This window comes from Polyodon spathula, chromosome 4 (assembly GCF_017654505.1).
Source record: "Polyodon spathula isolate WHYD16114869_AA chromosome 4, ASM1765450v1, whole genome shotgun sequence".
Classification (NCBI taxonomy): Eukaryota; Metazoa; Chordata; class Actinopteri; order Acipenseriformes; family Polyodontidae; genus Polyodon; species Polyodon spathula.
The window spans coordinates 7897289-7911939 of NC_054537.1; the positions used below are offsets into that span (position 1 = coordinate 7897289).

Sequence of the window (14651 nt, forward strand, 5' to 3'; positions counted from 1 at the left end):
TCGTCTAATTCAACGCGTTAAGACTACCCCACACCTGACCTCACGCTTTTTTTAAGATTTCTAAATAATCTACGGTAAGTCAAGGATACGCATGTTTGACTGTGTGCCCGTTTTAAGTTACTGTTCTTAAAGTAGCAAGTGTATGTACTGTGCAAATATTGCCATTATGAAAATAATTCATCCCGTTATACGATCTTCTAATTCAACGCGTAAGACTACACGCTTATATTCTAAATAATACGGTACGTCAAGATACGCATGTCTTACTGTGTGCCCGTTTTAAGTATTACTTAAAAAAAAAAAAAAAAAAAAAAAAAAAAAAATCTCCTCCCTTTTATACACATTGTTTCATTTGATTTTAAAAAAAAAAAAAAAGCATGTTACAAATGTATTCGCCTTACTGTCTCACGTTCCCTAATGTACAAGACTTCGAGTGAGGCATGAGAAAGAGAAGCCCTGCGATGAAGGACCCAGCTAGGCGCAGAATTCAAATTTTCAAAACAAGCCCTGGAGTGTAGGAACATGTCTGCCTGTCCTGGGGTACCGAGGGGAAACCCATTCTGTTTTTAAAATCGGTGTACAACAAACAAACAAACAAACAATAACAACAAAAAAACTTAAATTAACCGTCAATAGCAACACAACATAGTCGCACTTCGGTTTATGTATGTCAATATTTCGTTTCTGTTTAATGTGAAGGAGGAGAAAAGTAACACTCTTGTTGTTTGGCTTCAGGTTGTTCATATTAGTTTATCATGGGTGGCATAGATGCTGGGGAAAAAAATGATAGATTGTCTCCGGACGCCAGAAAGGAATCTGAAGCGCCCAAGCCTCCTTGTTCTGTTGAAGATTTCACGGTTGTGAAACCCATAAGCCGCGGGGCATTTGGGAAAGTGTACCTGGCGAGAAAGAAAAGCAACTCGAAGCTCTATGCCATAAAGGTAAGCAGATTACCAATCCTTATCTTTAATTACAAAAAAGAATGCTAGAATGACTTGTGTTTCAGGAACTCGTGCTAGGATAGAACTAGCGCACACAGTCCTACTGTAGTGAAGTTTGACTTGCTTGTCAATAACAGCACAGTGTTATATTTACATGCGGTTTGTTAATATCGTAAGGCTCGATCCATGTCGGTATAGTGTACTTCAATCGTAGTAATAATAACTACGTGTTTTATTCTCCATTTGGAAGCATTAGCATGCTTCTACTTAGAAGCATTTTACTAGCATTAGCTCAGTTTACTATTTTTTTGTTTTCTTCAGCAAATGAAAGAAAAAGAAAATATCAGTCGTTAGGGTACGCCATGTAGACTACTGCCTGTTACACCTGTGACACAGGATTCGCGTCATGGGACACACAGATGGGAATGGTGACAGAGTGGTTTTTGATGCATGTAGTAAATGCAGCTATCTGGAGTTGAGACGCAATCTGGAAATGTTTTGAGTCACGAGTTTAAGGCGGTGCCTAACGTTCGTAATGCGGAGTATGATTCCTTCACACGTGACAAAGGAGTATAGCGCGCTTTAACGATCAGGACGTTATTTTGAGTAATTTCTATTTTTCATGTTGACAGTTTTCAACGTTCACCTTTTTAAGTTTAGAAACCTTCTAAATCGTTTACATTAAAGACATAGCAAAGTGTCATAATAAAGCATAGTGAAAACATGGTACCATATGTCTAAGCATTTTAAAGCAGTGGGGTATGTGTTATGTTGTATTAAAAAAAAAAAAGTAAACGATGGTAAATGCATAGAATAACCATTGGGGAAAGTGCAAAAATACTATGGTAAAACATTTTTTAAGGATACATTTGGCATGGCCAATCTTATCAGCAGTATCTTCATTGTTAAGTGCTTGAATACTGCAAATGAGTTTTGTGGGAAGTAAGACTCCCCAGCCTAATACTGTGGAGACAATCCCTTTATTTAGTTCTAGATAGCAGATTTTACTGCGACACACAATAGCAAGCTTTCAGGAGACTGCATATTACAATGACTCATCACCTTTTTTAGCTGTTGCCTCCATTTTTTACCCAGAGTTTTGTGTGCCTGAATATGTTTACCCCTAAATATGTTTTATTTCTGTTAATTAGTTGTTGGAATCTTTTCTTTTTCAGGTTGTCAAGAAAGCAGACATGATTATTAAGAACATGGTTGACCAGGTGCAGGCTGAGAGAGATGCCCTGGCTCTCAGCAAAAGCCCCTTTGTTGTCAATCTGTATTATTCTTTGCAAACATCTAAAAATATTTACCTGGTAAGTATATGTACAGAAATAGTGTTTTGGGCATTCCAGCTTTTAATATCAGTTTAATTAGACACAACTGACCTTACTTAAACACACCACACATCTTTTTGTATTGGTTACTTATAATTAAGACTTGCAGTTCCATAGTCTCCAGTGAGTGTCAGTAGGTATTGACTGAGTCATATGTTTCAATTGATACTATCTATGTTTTCTTTTTATGCTAAAAATATGTATGTGTTTATTTTCTGACACCAGGTAATGGAGTACCTCATTGGGGGAGATGTTAAATCTCTTCTTCATATATATGGTTACTTTGAGGAAGAAATGGCAGTTAAGTACATCTCAGAAGTTGCACTAGCTTTGGACTATCTTCATAGACATGGCATCATACACCGGTATGTAACACTTTTTTAAATAAACATATTTCATTTTGGCAAAAGGATACACGGTGCTTGTGTAAGAGCTACTGTGTCAGTAAACATATCACGTAAGCTCTCTATAGATGTACTTAAATTCTACTGGACTTTTAAGGCCATAGTAATATTTATCTTCGGTACATTTTTTTAAATATTCATTGAAGGTCAGGTGCTGTCACATTCTTTGGCTGCTAGAGTTTTGACTGTTATAGAAACTTCCTTATGAAGCTGACAGAATGTTTTATCTGAGGTGATCTCATTCCTTGCAGAATGCAGGCAGTAGACCTTATTCTTTCCAGTGTTGATTTTATTCAAGCTTTGCTTGTTCCCAATTTTACACGATAAGCCACATTCTGTCTTTCCTAATTTCTCTTTTCTCAGGGACCTGAAGCCAGATAACTTGCTTGTTTCTAATAATGGACACATAAAGTTGACAGACTTTGGTCTGTCCAAAGTGAACCTCAATAGAGGTAGGTACAATAGTGACTTGTATGTAAGCACTTTTTTTTTTTGAATTGTTGTGAGTTTTGTTAATATCTATAAAAACTAGTTTTTGGTTTTTCATGTAGAAGAATGTGTTGTATAGAAGTATTGTTTTAAATAAAATAAATAGATTTAATAATTTAAATGCTCCAACCAATGTGTGTTGGCTACGTTTTCATTATGTAAATTAAACTATCTGCCTTAAGTCTGTTATCAAATGACTGAAAGAAAGCAGTTTAATCTGTAAGAATAATCAGTACAACTTTTTTTTTTGTTTATAGAGATAAGCGTGCTGGATATCATGACAACACCATCCTTAGTAAAGTCGAAGCAAGATTATTTTCGTACCCCTGGACAAGTGTTGTCACTTATAAGCTCATTAGGCCTTGTAAGTAAATATTCATATGCTTTCAGTAAGATTTCTTGCATTATTGGAATTTAAATGACTACATATCATAGTCAGTGAATATTGTTAAAGGGGTGGACCTTAACCTTATTTCCCCTAATAAAATGTTTCTAGTAGTATCTAAATAAGGTCTGAATGTAATGAGTTGCATCCAAAAAAAAGAACTGCAGTAACTTCTATTTTTAAAACTGTATTGTTCCATTTATACGGTTTGCAATCACTGTGAGTGGGTTTTATAGCACTGGTTTTGATATGGTCTGTGTTAAGTGCTTTGACACAAGCCCAGTAGCTGCTTTTCTATACAAGTTGCCTGCCATTGACATACAGCATGTAACTGGCTAGATCATCGACTTCTATAGAAGAGCTGGCGTCCTCGAGTGAACAGTGAAGGATCAGGTTCATTTTTGTACTGCTGACAATATGCATCCGATCACTGTGTGGTTTGTTTTTGTGTTCTTTTTTTCTAAAGCACACAGCTGAAAGGAGGGCAGCAGTGACTGCTTCAGCACTTGCAAGCCCCTTGACTTGGGAGAATATGCAGCGTTTTAGAGGGTCACCGTCGCCTTGCTCTCCAATGCTGAAAAGAAGCAAAGAACCCTTTCATAATCCTCCTGTTGGCAGTACCAAAAAACTCCAGATATCTTGTAAGTCATTCTGAGTATTTGGATTTAACCTTAAAATTTCAGTGGTAACAAATGCAGCTTTTTTCAGGAGGTGGAAGTTGAAAGGTTAGTTGTCACATTCAGCAAGATGAGCCTGTTCCCGTGGTTACAGGTAGTTCTTTGGCTATTTTTTAATGTCTGCCGGTGTCCGGTGAAGAATTGAAGATGATAGTTCTGGTGGATATTTTTCAGTATCCAAGGAGAGGATCAAATCTCATGTACCAAAACCACTGTTGATAAGGAGATTGAAATTTGGCAGGTTTAATAGCAATATCCAATCAAATGGATTCCTTTGCAAGATCTTAGTTTCATATTTCTTGTAATTTCATTGGTAAGAGTTATCTTCTGCAGTGTGTTTTATTTTAATCAGTCTAGCAGATTCATTCATTATTCCTTTGCTGCCACTGTAAAAAATATTTGACATTGAGAAAATAGGCATTAAATAGTAGGTATGGGAACATAGTCATGGCAATAAAGGGTTAACTTTAGGACAAATAAGTCACTTCTGTGAAATCCATTAAACAATTAAGTTGTGGCTATCATGTCTTGTGAATGGTTCCTTGGTTTGTTTAACTGATATTCAAAGGTCATGAGTTTTATTACCGACAGTTGTTTTTACACCAGATAAGTTATGATTTGTATGAGTTCAGTCTGTGACCTGCATCTTTTTTTATCAGATTAACTGGTTAGTGTCTGTGGCTGGGCTTGTAGGCTGTCAAATGAGGCATTAGTATGTGGGCTTCAAAGGAAGCTTTGAGTGTGGTTGAAGTCAGCAAGTCTAGAACCTACTTGTCATTCTAGGAATGTATATGTCTTAAACCTGGGGTTTTAGTGAAATTAATTCATAAAGTCAGAATTTCTCTCACATAATTATTGTTATTTTTCTATGAAAATGTTGTGGCCATATGTTACCTTTTACCATAGCAAAGAAACTATTTAAGATACTCTAACCTAATATGGCTTTAATATTTGCTTATGGATGACAATACATACATCCTATATACTTGCACTTTACAACAGCTACAGAATTCCCACATACTGTCACTTTTACATCATATTTACAAACCTTTCTATTACAGGTGCCACTTACACCATGCCATTAGAGATGCTTTCTATTTCTCAGGTCTAATTTGTCTTACTTTTTTTTTTTTTGGTTTTATCTTAAATGAATTATTAACTTCTGCATCTGTTTCATTTTCTTCTACAACATAGACCCTGTCAGTTCCACTTTCAGTCCTGGTGTACCAGCTAAGTGTCTCACCCCAAAGTTCTTGAAGTCGAGAAAAAGGTTTGCAACCTCCAGTGCCAGCAGCCAGTCCTGCCTCTTCCCCTCCACCACAGATTCAGAAAGCTGCACCAGTCCACTGTGGGAGGCTGATCTGCAGGTCAGTTTTGTGACAATCACAAACTAGTAAAGCATTAGCAATGTTGGTAGCTTTGTTCATGTTAGTTGGTATTGTTAAAAGAAACAAAAATCTGGCTGCTTTTCTTTGTTTCAATTTGTATTCTTTGGTTCGTGGAGCGAAGATCATCTTTAAATATAGCCAAAGACCACTTTAATGCAGTCATGAATAACTTTGTTTTAAAATTTAAATGATGTTGGCATTTACTTTTTATGTTTTGTCAATGCAGGAAACAGAGGGGATAGAGAACTTGCCAAATCCTTTTGGCTGTGATGGAATTGCCACGGCAATACCTGGACAATGTATTTCAATGAAGTTACTCGGGAGCAACAGAATTAGTGACTTAAGGAAAGTGGACAGGCATTCCGTGCTTGCGCCCATCGATAATCTTGAGAGAGGAAACCCTGAATGCAGCTCTAAGGGTCAATGCAGAAAATCCCTTTATGAAAGTGAGAACTGGGAACAAAAAAAGCTGCAGTTTAACAAAACAGAGTCTGTTACAGCACCAAAAATCAAATCAGCAAATCTCCAAACACCACGCCAAGTTACCTCTCATTGTATGTCACCCTTAGCAAAAGCTGCTGCTTCTACTGCTGATGGTGATTCTGGTCTGCAAGAAGAGCATGGTAAGAAGATGGGAGCTGGGAAAAGAGGGTTTGAGCTTGTAGGCAAAAGTCCTGACCAGGTTTTTAATCAGAGTAAGAGAAGCAATGCTGAGTATAAACGAGGGTGTGGACTACCAGAAGCAAAGTCTAACTTCAGCACCGGCTTAACCATGGAGATAGAGGCTCTAATGCTTCAAGGCATCAGAAGCGAGACAGCTGAAGAGAAAAATGCAGTGAGCTCCAGCCATGTTCCTGTTATTAAAAACCTGCTGTGTGAGCTAGATGAAACCAGTGACAGGGCTAACCTCAAAGAAGCTATGAACTCCAGTTTTTTGTCAGTGGAAGAGAATGGGAGACAGCTGAGGAGAAATCTGAGTCTGGGCTCTGATTGCTCGCTTAATGATATGTCATTTATCGAAAACCAGCATGAAAACGAAATAGCAGAGCTGGACAAAAGCATGAAAGATGTGTCCTTTGAGAATTCCACAGCTGAAGACAGTGGAGGCTCACCAGTTTATAGAAGGGACAGTGTACCTTGTGCCGATGGTCCAAACTCTCTCGATCTCACTGGGGAGCCGATCGCAAAAAGCAACACAGAAAACTTTTTTGATTGCCAGCCGTTGCAATCCTCAGTGGCAATGAAACCTCCAGCCATCTTAAAACACAGGAACGTTGTGGTATTTCGAAGTTATTGCAGCTCGATAAACAGGTCGAATGTGTCGGCTGCCTCGCGAATGAGCATGGGCTCCATGGAAGGGATAGAAACCTCTGCAGGTTCCCTCAGTGGTTTGACAATGGCTGTTACCCCAGCACAGACGGGCAGGGCAGCCAGAACATCTGCTTCACTGTGTCAGGTAGTGCAGTTTTTGTTTCATCTTCCCCCCCGACTGCACAATTTCAGTCAGGTTTTTATCAGTCTCAATTTCAACATACATTTAATATGTAACTTCAATAGAAAGGTCACACCCCTGTAAAATTTAACAGTAGATTTAAAAATGTCTCTTTCCTGAATAGCATTATGGGTTGTTTAACGGCAGTTGTCGAAACTTTAAGACGACTTGTCAAGTGAAATACATTGACAATTCATCCTTTTTTTTTTGTAAAGTCCCGTTACATTTGTGTGATGTCCTATGATTTGAAAGGAATGAGGAAGTCTTTTCAGTCCTGGCACTGGATTCTCCAAACAAGCTCAAAGCTACATAAAGGAGGATTTAGAGAGAAATTATAACTCAGTGCTGGAGCAGCAAAACATTGAGCCCCTCAGAAGGATGGCAAACATCATACAATGTAGCAGCGTTACTGAAGGACACACTTAACAGCATACAGTAACTTTAAAGCAAATTCGCAATTGACAGAGAAAAAAAAAGGAGCTGCAATATCATGAAGGTGTCTTGGTGTTTCAGACCCCCGGGCAGACGTCTTCTCAGACCCCTTTCAGAACACCGAAGAGCGTGCGCCGAGGACCAACTCCAGTGGAAAGAGAGCGCATCCTGGGAACGCCCGACTACCTGGCTCCGGAGCTGCTCGCAGGAAAGCCCCATGGTAAGAAAAATCTACGGGTTTGACACCATACACATTCAAATCGTGGTATTCCCTTGGATTTTCATTGCATAGTTTTCCTCTTTTTACATTAGCGTTTAATGCTAAGTTTAGAAGGTATTGCAATGGAATGGACCAATGTGCTGGCTTCATATACAGAAGATACTGAAGGATGTTCTCAGGCTGCAAAGTGGTGTTTGGGCCCAGTTGTACAAAACCCTACTGGAAGCCGGGCAGATTGGGTCAATTACAACATTGCACTGAAACTGGTGTAAACCTAAAAAGGAGTCTGCTTTATGGGCTTAATCTCAGCATAAATTTAAACCACACAGTGTCAAAAAACAATTTCAACTTCAACGTAACAGCAGTGGTTTATTCCGTTCATATTTCAAACATAGACGATCTAATAAGCAAACTACATGGTTTTAGTTTCTGTGTATTTTTTTTTCAATACAATTGAATGCATGCTGGTTTTAATACATTCAATAAATGAACAAACATGTTAGATGACCACTTGTCAATTGTACATATGAGTTCATAAGACTGGTTTTTAAATTGGGTCTAAAATAAACCACTAAGTGGATCTTGTTAATCCTGTTTTTTTTTTATTGAGTAATTGGAAAGTTAAAGTAGGGTTTGATTTAGATCAATATTGTGATCTAACTGGGCTTGAACCAGGCCTCAATATAGTGCAAAGATAGTGGTCCAAGTCACAGGAATGTTGCAAATGACCCATTGTTTTTTTAAATGTTAAGCACTATTATAAATTATATAAACAAATGTTTCGGAAGTGGCTTGCACAATGTTGTTAAACAATGGTTTTCTTTAAGTTTCAGGATTTGTAAACAGTGGTAAGTATGTGGAAATGCCTTTTCTTTAAGGTGCTGTCAACAGCAATAGATTTCAGAATCTATTGGGCATTGCGTGTGCCTGTTGTTGTACTTCAGACATATAAAGAAACAGGAAAACATGTGCTTACTTTATTATTAATAATAATAATAATAATAATAATAATAATAATAATAATAATAATAATAATAATAATAAACAGTTATAACAATGTAAATGTAGTTTCCAGCTCTAATTTTGGTAACTTCCCTAACTGCTTAAGCTCCTTTTATTAGACAGGTTTGCAACTGCTCCTAATCTAATTCAGTTAATGATGATCTACAGTGGGTAAACTGCAATGTGATGTTGTGAAGCAGGTCACATTGTTATTATCTAGTGCATGTGGAACCGAGTTAGAGTCAATGTACTTGCATACTAGTAATTTTCTGAATGTAAAAGGGGTTTGGAATGCTGATAAGCTGCTTTATCAGACACTTTTACAGATAATGCTGTGGAATAACTGCAAGTAACATATTGATGTTGCAATGCATTCCTGTTTTTTCTAATGAATACCCACAAGTTACAGTTCTTAACCCTCCTTTAGAGGGTTGTGTGAAGTTTTAAAAAGAAAATCTACAAACCTCTGTTGTGTTTTTTTTTTTTTTTTGTTACTTGAAATCAAATGTAATTAGATCGTTTATCTGCATCTGTTAACATTAGCATTTTTTCCTCAAGGAGTATTGTAATGCTTATTGGATGGTAGTATATGTTTCAACTCTGGAATGACCCCTTGAACTTGTTAAAGATTTACACCTTTCACACAGTTTGAGTCTGCTCAACATGCTTTGCTTTAGGAGAAAATACATTTCTTTTATTTGATCATATTGAAATGAAGATCTATACACATTCTCATCTAAAATCCTGTCTTTTCAGATTTTATGGTAGACTGGTGGGCTCTTGGTGTGTGTCTGTTTGAATTTCTGACTGGAGTTCCTCCATTCAATGACGAAACTCCCCAGCAAGTTTTTCAAAACATACTCAACAGAGGTACGTTTTCATTAAATACAGACACAGTTTATGCTGGATCAGTTTTGAACATCCGTAACAGTTAACCACTTCTACACTTTCAGATATACCTTGGCCAGAGGGTGAAGAGGAATTGTCGCAGGATTCAAAGTTTGCCATAGAGGCCCTGCTGACCACTGATGTTGCTCAAAGGGCAGGGCTAAAAGGTCAGTCCTGTACCAATGATTTGCATTTGCCAGTCTGAAATTGTGGTTGCCCTACACTCTATTAACAGTGTAACATATCTCTGTGTGTGTGTGTGTGTGTGTGTGTGTGTGTGTGTGTGTGTGTGTATGTGTCTCTCTCCATTTCTTGTATGATTCTGGTTGGGTTTCCCAAAGTTATGTTGGTCAGTAAACAAAGTGTGTGTATCTGTCAGGAATTGTTAGGCCTATATTGAGTATTAAACCATGGCACAACAAAGCAGGTGCTTTGGGAAATTTAATCTTAATATAGAGGTTGCTTATCGTGTGTTTCTTGTTTTGTTTTTTTCTCTCCAAACTTTTTGTCTAAGTCACAAATAATGGAAATGTTAATAAAGCTGGCAACACTGGGAACGCATTAAATACTCTGTATCCTAGTATAACCTTCAGAGTTGCTGCACACACATTCTTTTTCAGTTATAAACAGTTTACCCATATCTAACAGTGTTCCTGCTGTGTTTTGACGTTTCTCTCGTTTTCCCATTTTGGAGAGACCCGCCTCCTGCAAGGTTACCTGAGCGAATATTTCCAGCCATCAAATTGCTACTTGATAAAAACGCACCGTTGTTTTCAAAAGTAGCTGTGAGCAGGACTGTACCTGCAAACTAAGTAACCTGTCGTTCAAGTGCTGTCACCTTGTCATTATCAGAGAACGACACAGTGATGATAGAATTTCTTTGAAATGTGTGTCTTAGGAACATTTGTAAATTTATTTATTGAGAGACTCTGAATCAATTGTTAATTATCTTTCCTTTTATTTTAGAGCTAAAACAACATTCCCTTTTTGATGGTCTGGACTGGGATAATCTACAAAACCAGGTGAAGTAACTTAAAAAAAAATGATGGTGATTAAGTAGATTCAAGAAAATGCACAGAGTCCTTTTTTTCAATCAGTTGCCAGGTTTATTGAAATATGCAGGGAGTCTGGTCCCAGGTACAGGACAAACAGAATACTCATCATTACAATGTTTGCATGACATTAAATACCCTTCTGTATAGATGGTCCACCTCCCCTTTCTCTGACACTTAACCAATTGCAAAGGTAATTTAATTTATTGTGTGTGTGTCTGTGTGTGTAGTCTAGTGTGACAACCTCTGAACTCGGTGCATTCTTCACACTCCTGGAGACAAAAGGTCCATACATCTGCCTTTTGTTATCTTCTTGCGACCCCCTTTGATCCTAGTGGCATTATCTCTTTCGATCTCTCTGAAGTCTTTAGAGCCTGTTCCCTTCTAGTCCACAGCATTGTTATCTCGTTAGCTTGCAGTCAATGTTGGGCAAGAGCTTGTAGACGCAACGTCTCTATCAATGGTTAGCAGTACATGCAATTTGAACCAAACAGTCTGCTATCTGCAATATTAGTCTCTTTTCAGAAAAGAACACCAGTATAGCTCTGCCAGTCCACATGCGTAGCAAACTCCTAATCAATTCTAAATCCATGTTTTCCAACACCAGGCGATGCCCTTCATACCCCAACCAGATGATGAAACCGACACCACCTACTTTGATGCCCGAAACAATGCCCAGCACCTTACTGTTTCTGGTTTTAGTCTATAGTGTATATACAAACTATTTGTGTATAAAATGCGAAGTGTAAGTTCTTGTGAACCTCCAGAAGTATACAAGGAGAAAGGAGTGGGTAGAAACATAGTATCTCTACTGCCAACTTTGAACTGAAGCGTCAAAATCTATTTAGATCTGGGATGTGCAATTACAACAAACCCCACAGTACTGCCCACTGCTTACCCCAAAACATATTCTTGAACAATTCAGGTAGGGTGTTGGGTAAGTGTTGTGCCAAATCCATGTTTTGGGCATGGTGTCTTACAAAGGAACAGTGTATTCGTACAGTCTAGACTCTTAAGAGAAACCAATCCAATTTTAACACTACATATCGTTGTCGAGGTGTGGTATGAGGAAATCAGTAGATTAATAACAGAAAGGCAAATTGAGTTTGAATTGGGATAGGGAATGGTTCAAATAAAGTATTGTATGCAGGAATATAAGGTTCTATCAGAAATGTGTTTTTTTGACTAAAATATTCAAGATATGAATTTACTGCCAACCAGTGTAACCCTTTACATGGAGCAATGAGTAGATCTACATGTACAGTAGGATATGATATAAACACTAAAATCCAGTTGTTCTATGCAAATTAAATTAAGTTTTGTATGTAGGAAATCCCATTTTGTCGTAAATCTCTAAAAACAAAGTGTCAAAGCTATTTACTCATTCATCATTACCACCATTTTTTTCAGTCAGGAGAATCGCATCCAATAAAGCTTCCAAACCAGAAATAAACAGCTAAGACTTTTCATTCAAGCCATGAATTAAGTATTATGTTTCGTATTTTTTCCTGTATTTAATTGCTGTTTTTTCCATTGAGAAAAAAAAACAACAAAAAAAAAACCTAATGGTTTGGAGTAAATATCAGAGAATCTAGCCCATTGTGTTTTCTGAACTCAAACAGTTTTCCTTAATCAAACTAATTGCCTTAATTCTAACCTAAAAGCACTTTGTTTTTCAATAAACACTGTGTAAGTAATCCCAACAGAATAATTAACACTTTTCTTTATTATTTACTGTGTGTATATCATATAGATACATGTAGAGGTGCACATTGCTCACTGCACTGTAGCTGCTAAAGCATGGCTAATATAACCCTGCTGGAAACTATCGTAATAACACAAAATAACGCAATAAAGCAATATGTATTATTTTCTCCGTGGTTCTTTTATACGGTTCTGTACTTTGGCAAATCTGGGTCTGTGCCATTCTGTGGAGTATATATTTAATATTTTAAGAACATATAAAAATGGCATGTGCACATTTAAAGGCCCATGCTGCTGTTTTAATGATATTAAAGCCTTTAACAAAGCTAATGTTGGTGTGGTGGTTGTTTTTTTCCTGAAATGAAGGGGGTGTCTTGAACATTAAATGTAAAGCTCAGATTCGGTGTAGAATTTCTTTCTAATGCACAGCAAATAAAATATAAAGGACATTATTGAACATACAACAGTATCCTTAACCTGCAACACAAGCAGGAAGCACACGATCAAGCAGAGTAAGACAAGGTTGTATTATGATTTGTATTTTTCTGGAACTCTGATTTGTCCTAGGTCCTGTCTATATAGGTAGTGGTCCCATTCTATTCTTTGCAAGTTGTGGTCTGACTTAATTAATCAGCTGAAAACCATGTTAGGAGCATATATCCTATTATCCCAATCTACAGATGTGTATTCTCAGCAGTGATATAGTGAAGACGTTAGCATGTATTTTTTTTGTGTTGCACGTATCCAGAGAATTGATTCTCAATAATCCTGCTAGGGACATTTTTAGAACCATTTTATAAAATGTTACAGTCTCTGGCTGTGTTCCACATGTACATTTCAACATACATCTAGAGATTCGCTTGTAAACTAACACTAGCTGAGGACATTAAGCACAAGTTAAGTGTGACATTCTCTTTGGGCATATGGAGGCTGCCTGTACATTTGTACATAAATCCAGAGAACTCCTTGTCCAGTAATGATGAGACTTGCTAAAGACTGCTCCTGGCACAGCTGATCAACTTTAACATAATCCAGGGGTGTGGGGTGTCTGTATGTCATGCTTTCGTTTGTACATGTAGCTACAGAACCACTTCTCCAACCGATGGAAAAAAAAAAAAGTCGTAAAACCGAGGTCCTACTGTAAATGACTTTGCAGCAGCAGTTGTGATGCAAAGTTCACCCCCGTCTCAGTATGACACTTTGGATAAAAGCGTCTGCTAAATGATAAATAATGCTAAATAATAATAATAACTTGGTCTGGAAATACTCGCTTGAGCTTATATGAAGACCCCTGCCAGCCAGTCAGAGTCAAACATATCTTTGCATTTGCATCCACTGGATACAGGTACATTTTTCTTGTTAATGATTGCTCTAATTTTTAATGTAGAACCATGGTGGGGGATGAATGGCACTGGCATGCTTCTTGTATTTGTTTACTGAATGTTTAGGTAGATTTTTAGCAAAAGAGGGAATATAACTATTTACTAACTACTAATTTAGTTTTTTGTTTAAACAGATCACATCTGCCATCTAGCAATTTAAAGAATCTGCTAGACCAGATACAGCTGTTTCTCTTTCAAATAATGTTTGAAGTAATATATAATATATATATAATATATATATATATATATATATTATATATATATATATATATATATATATATATATATAAACACCTTGGTTTGATACACATCAATTTAGTACTGGCCCCAAAATGTGACCTGCATAAAAGTTACTCTCATTAGACAGTAAAAAATAAAACACTAATTCATTTTGGTGGTTGTATGAACAGTAGCCAGAAACATGGTTACCTTTTAAAATATAAAACAATGGTTACACTGCTGATTGTTATTAAATTTAAAAAAGAAAATAAAAGCATTTAATTTGTCCAACAATTAAGGGTCTAATTTAAAATTCTCAAGTTAATCAAGTACTAAATAAATAATAAATGCACTTACATTTTATGAAAACTTTATTCATGCTTTAGATTATTTTAGTCTGTCATGCTTAAAGATGTCTGCAAACAGACAACAATGCAATAGTACTTTCATTATCATAAAAAGTTTCATTCGACAGCTTAAGAACTGTATCAATTAGTCCTGTTACACAATGCATAATTTCAGGTAACTGAATATATAGATTTCTATACTCTGCTATATTAACACAATGTCATTAAAATATTTCACTTATATTAATATTTTCTACAATCTGTACTGTACAACTATTAACATATTACACAATTT

The 14651-nt window shown here is 36.8% G+C and overlaps 1 protein-coding gene across 1 annotated transcript; it reads left to right on the forward strand.

Moving 5' to 3' along the window:
* Positions 1 to 520: 520 nt before the first annotated feature.
* On the forward strand, positions 521 to 12153 carry mastl (microtubule associated serine/threonine kinase-like). The gene is made up of 13 exons (XM_041247034.1): positions 521 to 941; positions 2117 to 2254; positions 2501 to 2640; positions 3043 to 3131; positions 3426 to 3532; positions 4020 to 4194; positions 5425 to 5597; positions 5845 to 7074; positions 7624 to 7762; positions 9521 to 9634; positions 9718 to 9819; positions 10619 to 10674; positions 11312 to 12153. Exons 1-13 carry the CDS (start codon positions 756 to 758, stop codon positions 11411 to 11413), a joined length of 2751 nt encoding a protein of 916 aa, XP_041102968.1. The 5' UTR covers positions 521 to 755; the 3' UTR covers positions 11414 to 12153.
* The last annotated feature ends 2498 nt before the right edge of the window (positions 12154 to 14651 follow it).

Excerpts from the sequence above, each read along its gene's own strand:
- mastl (XM_041247034.1), top strand. The coding sequence starts at position 756 with ATGGGTGGCATAGATGCTGGGGAAAAAAATGATAGATTGTCTCCGGAC. Across the intron at positions 7,075-7,623 it reads CATCTGCTTCACTGTGTCAG|ACCCCCGGGCAGACGTCTTC; the intron begins GTAGTGCAGTTT and ends TTGGTGTTTCAG. Across the intron at positions 7,763-9,520 it reads GCTCGCAGGAAAGCCCCATG|ATTTTATGGTAGACTGGTGG; the intron begins GTAAGAAAAATC and ends CTGTCTTTTCAG.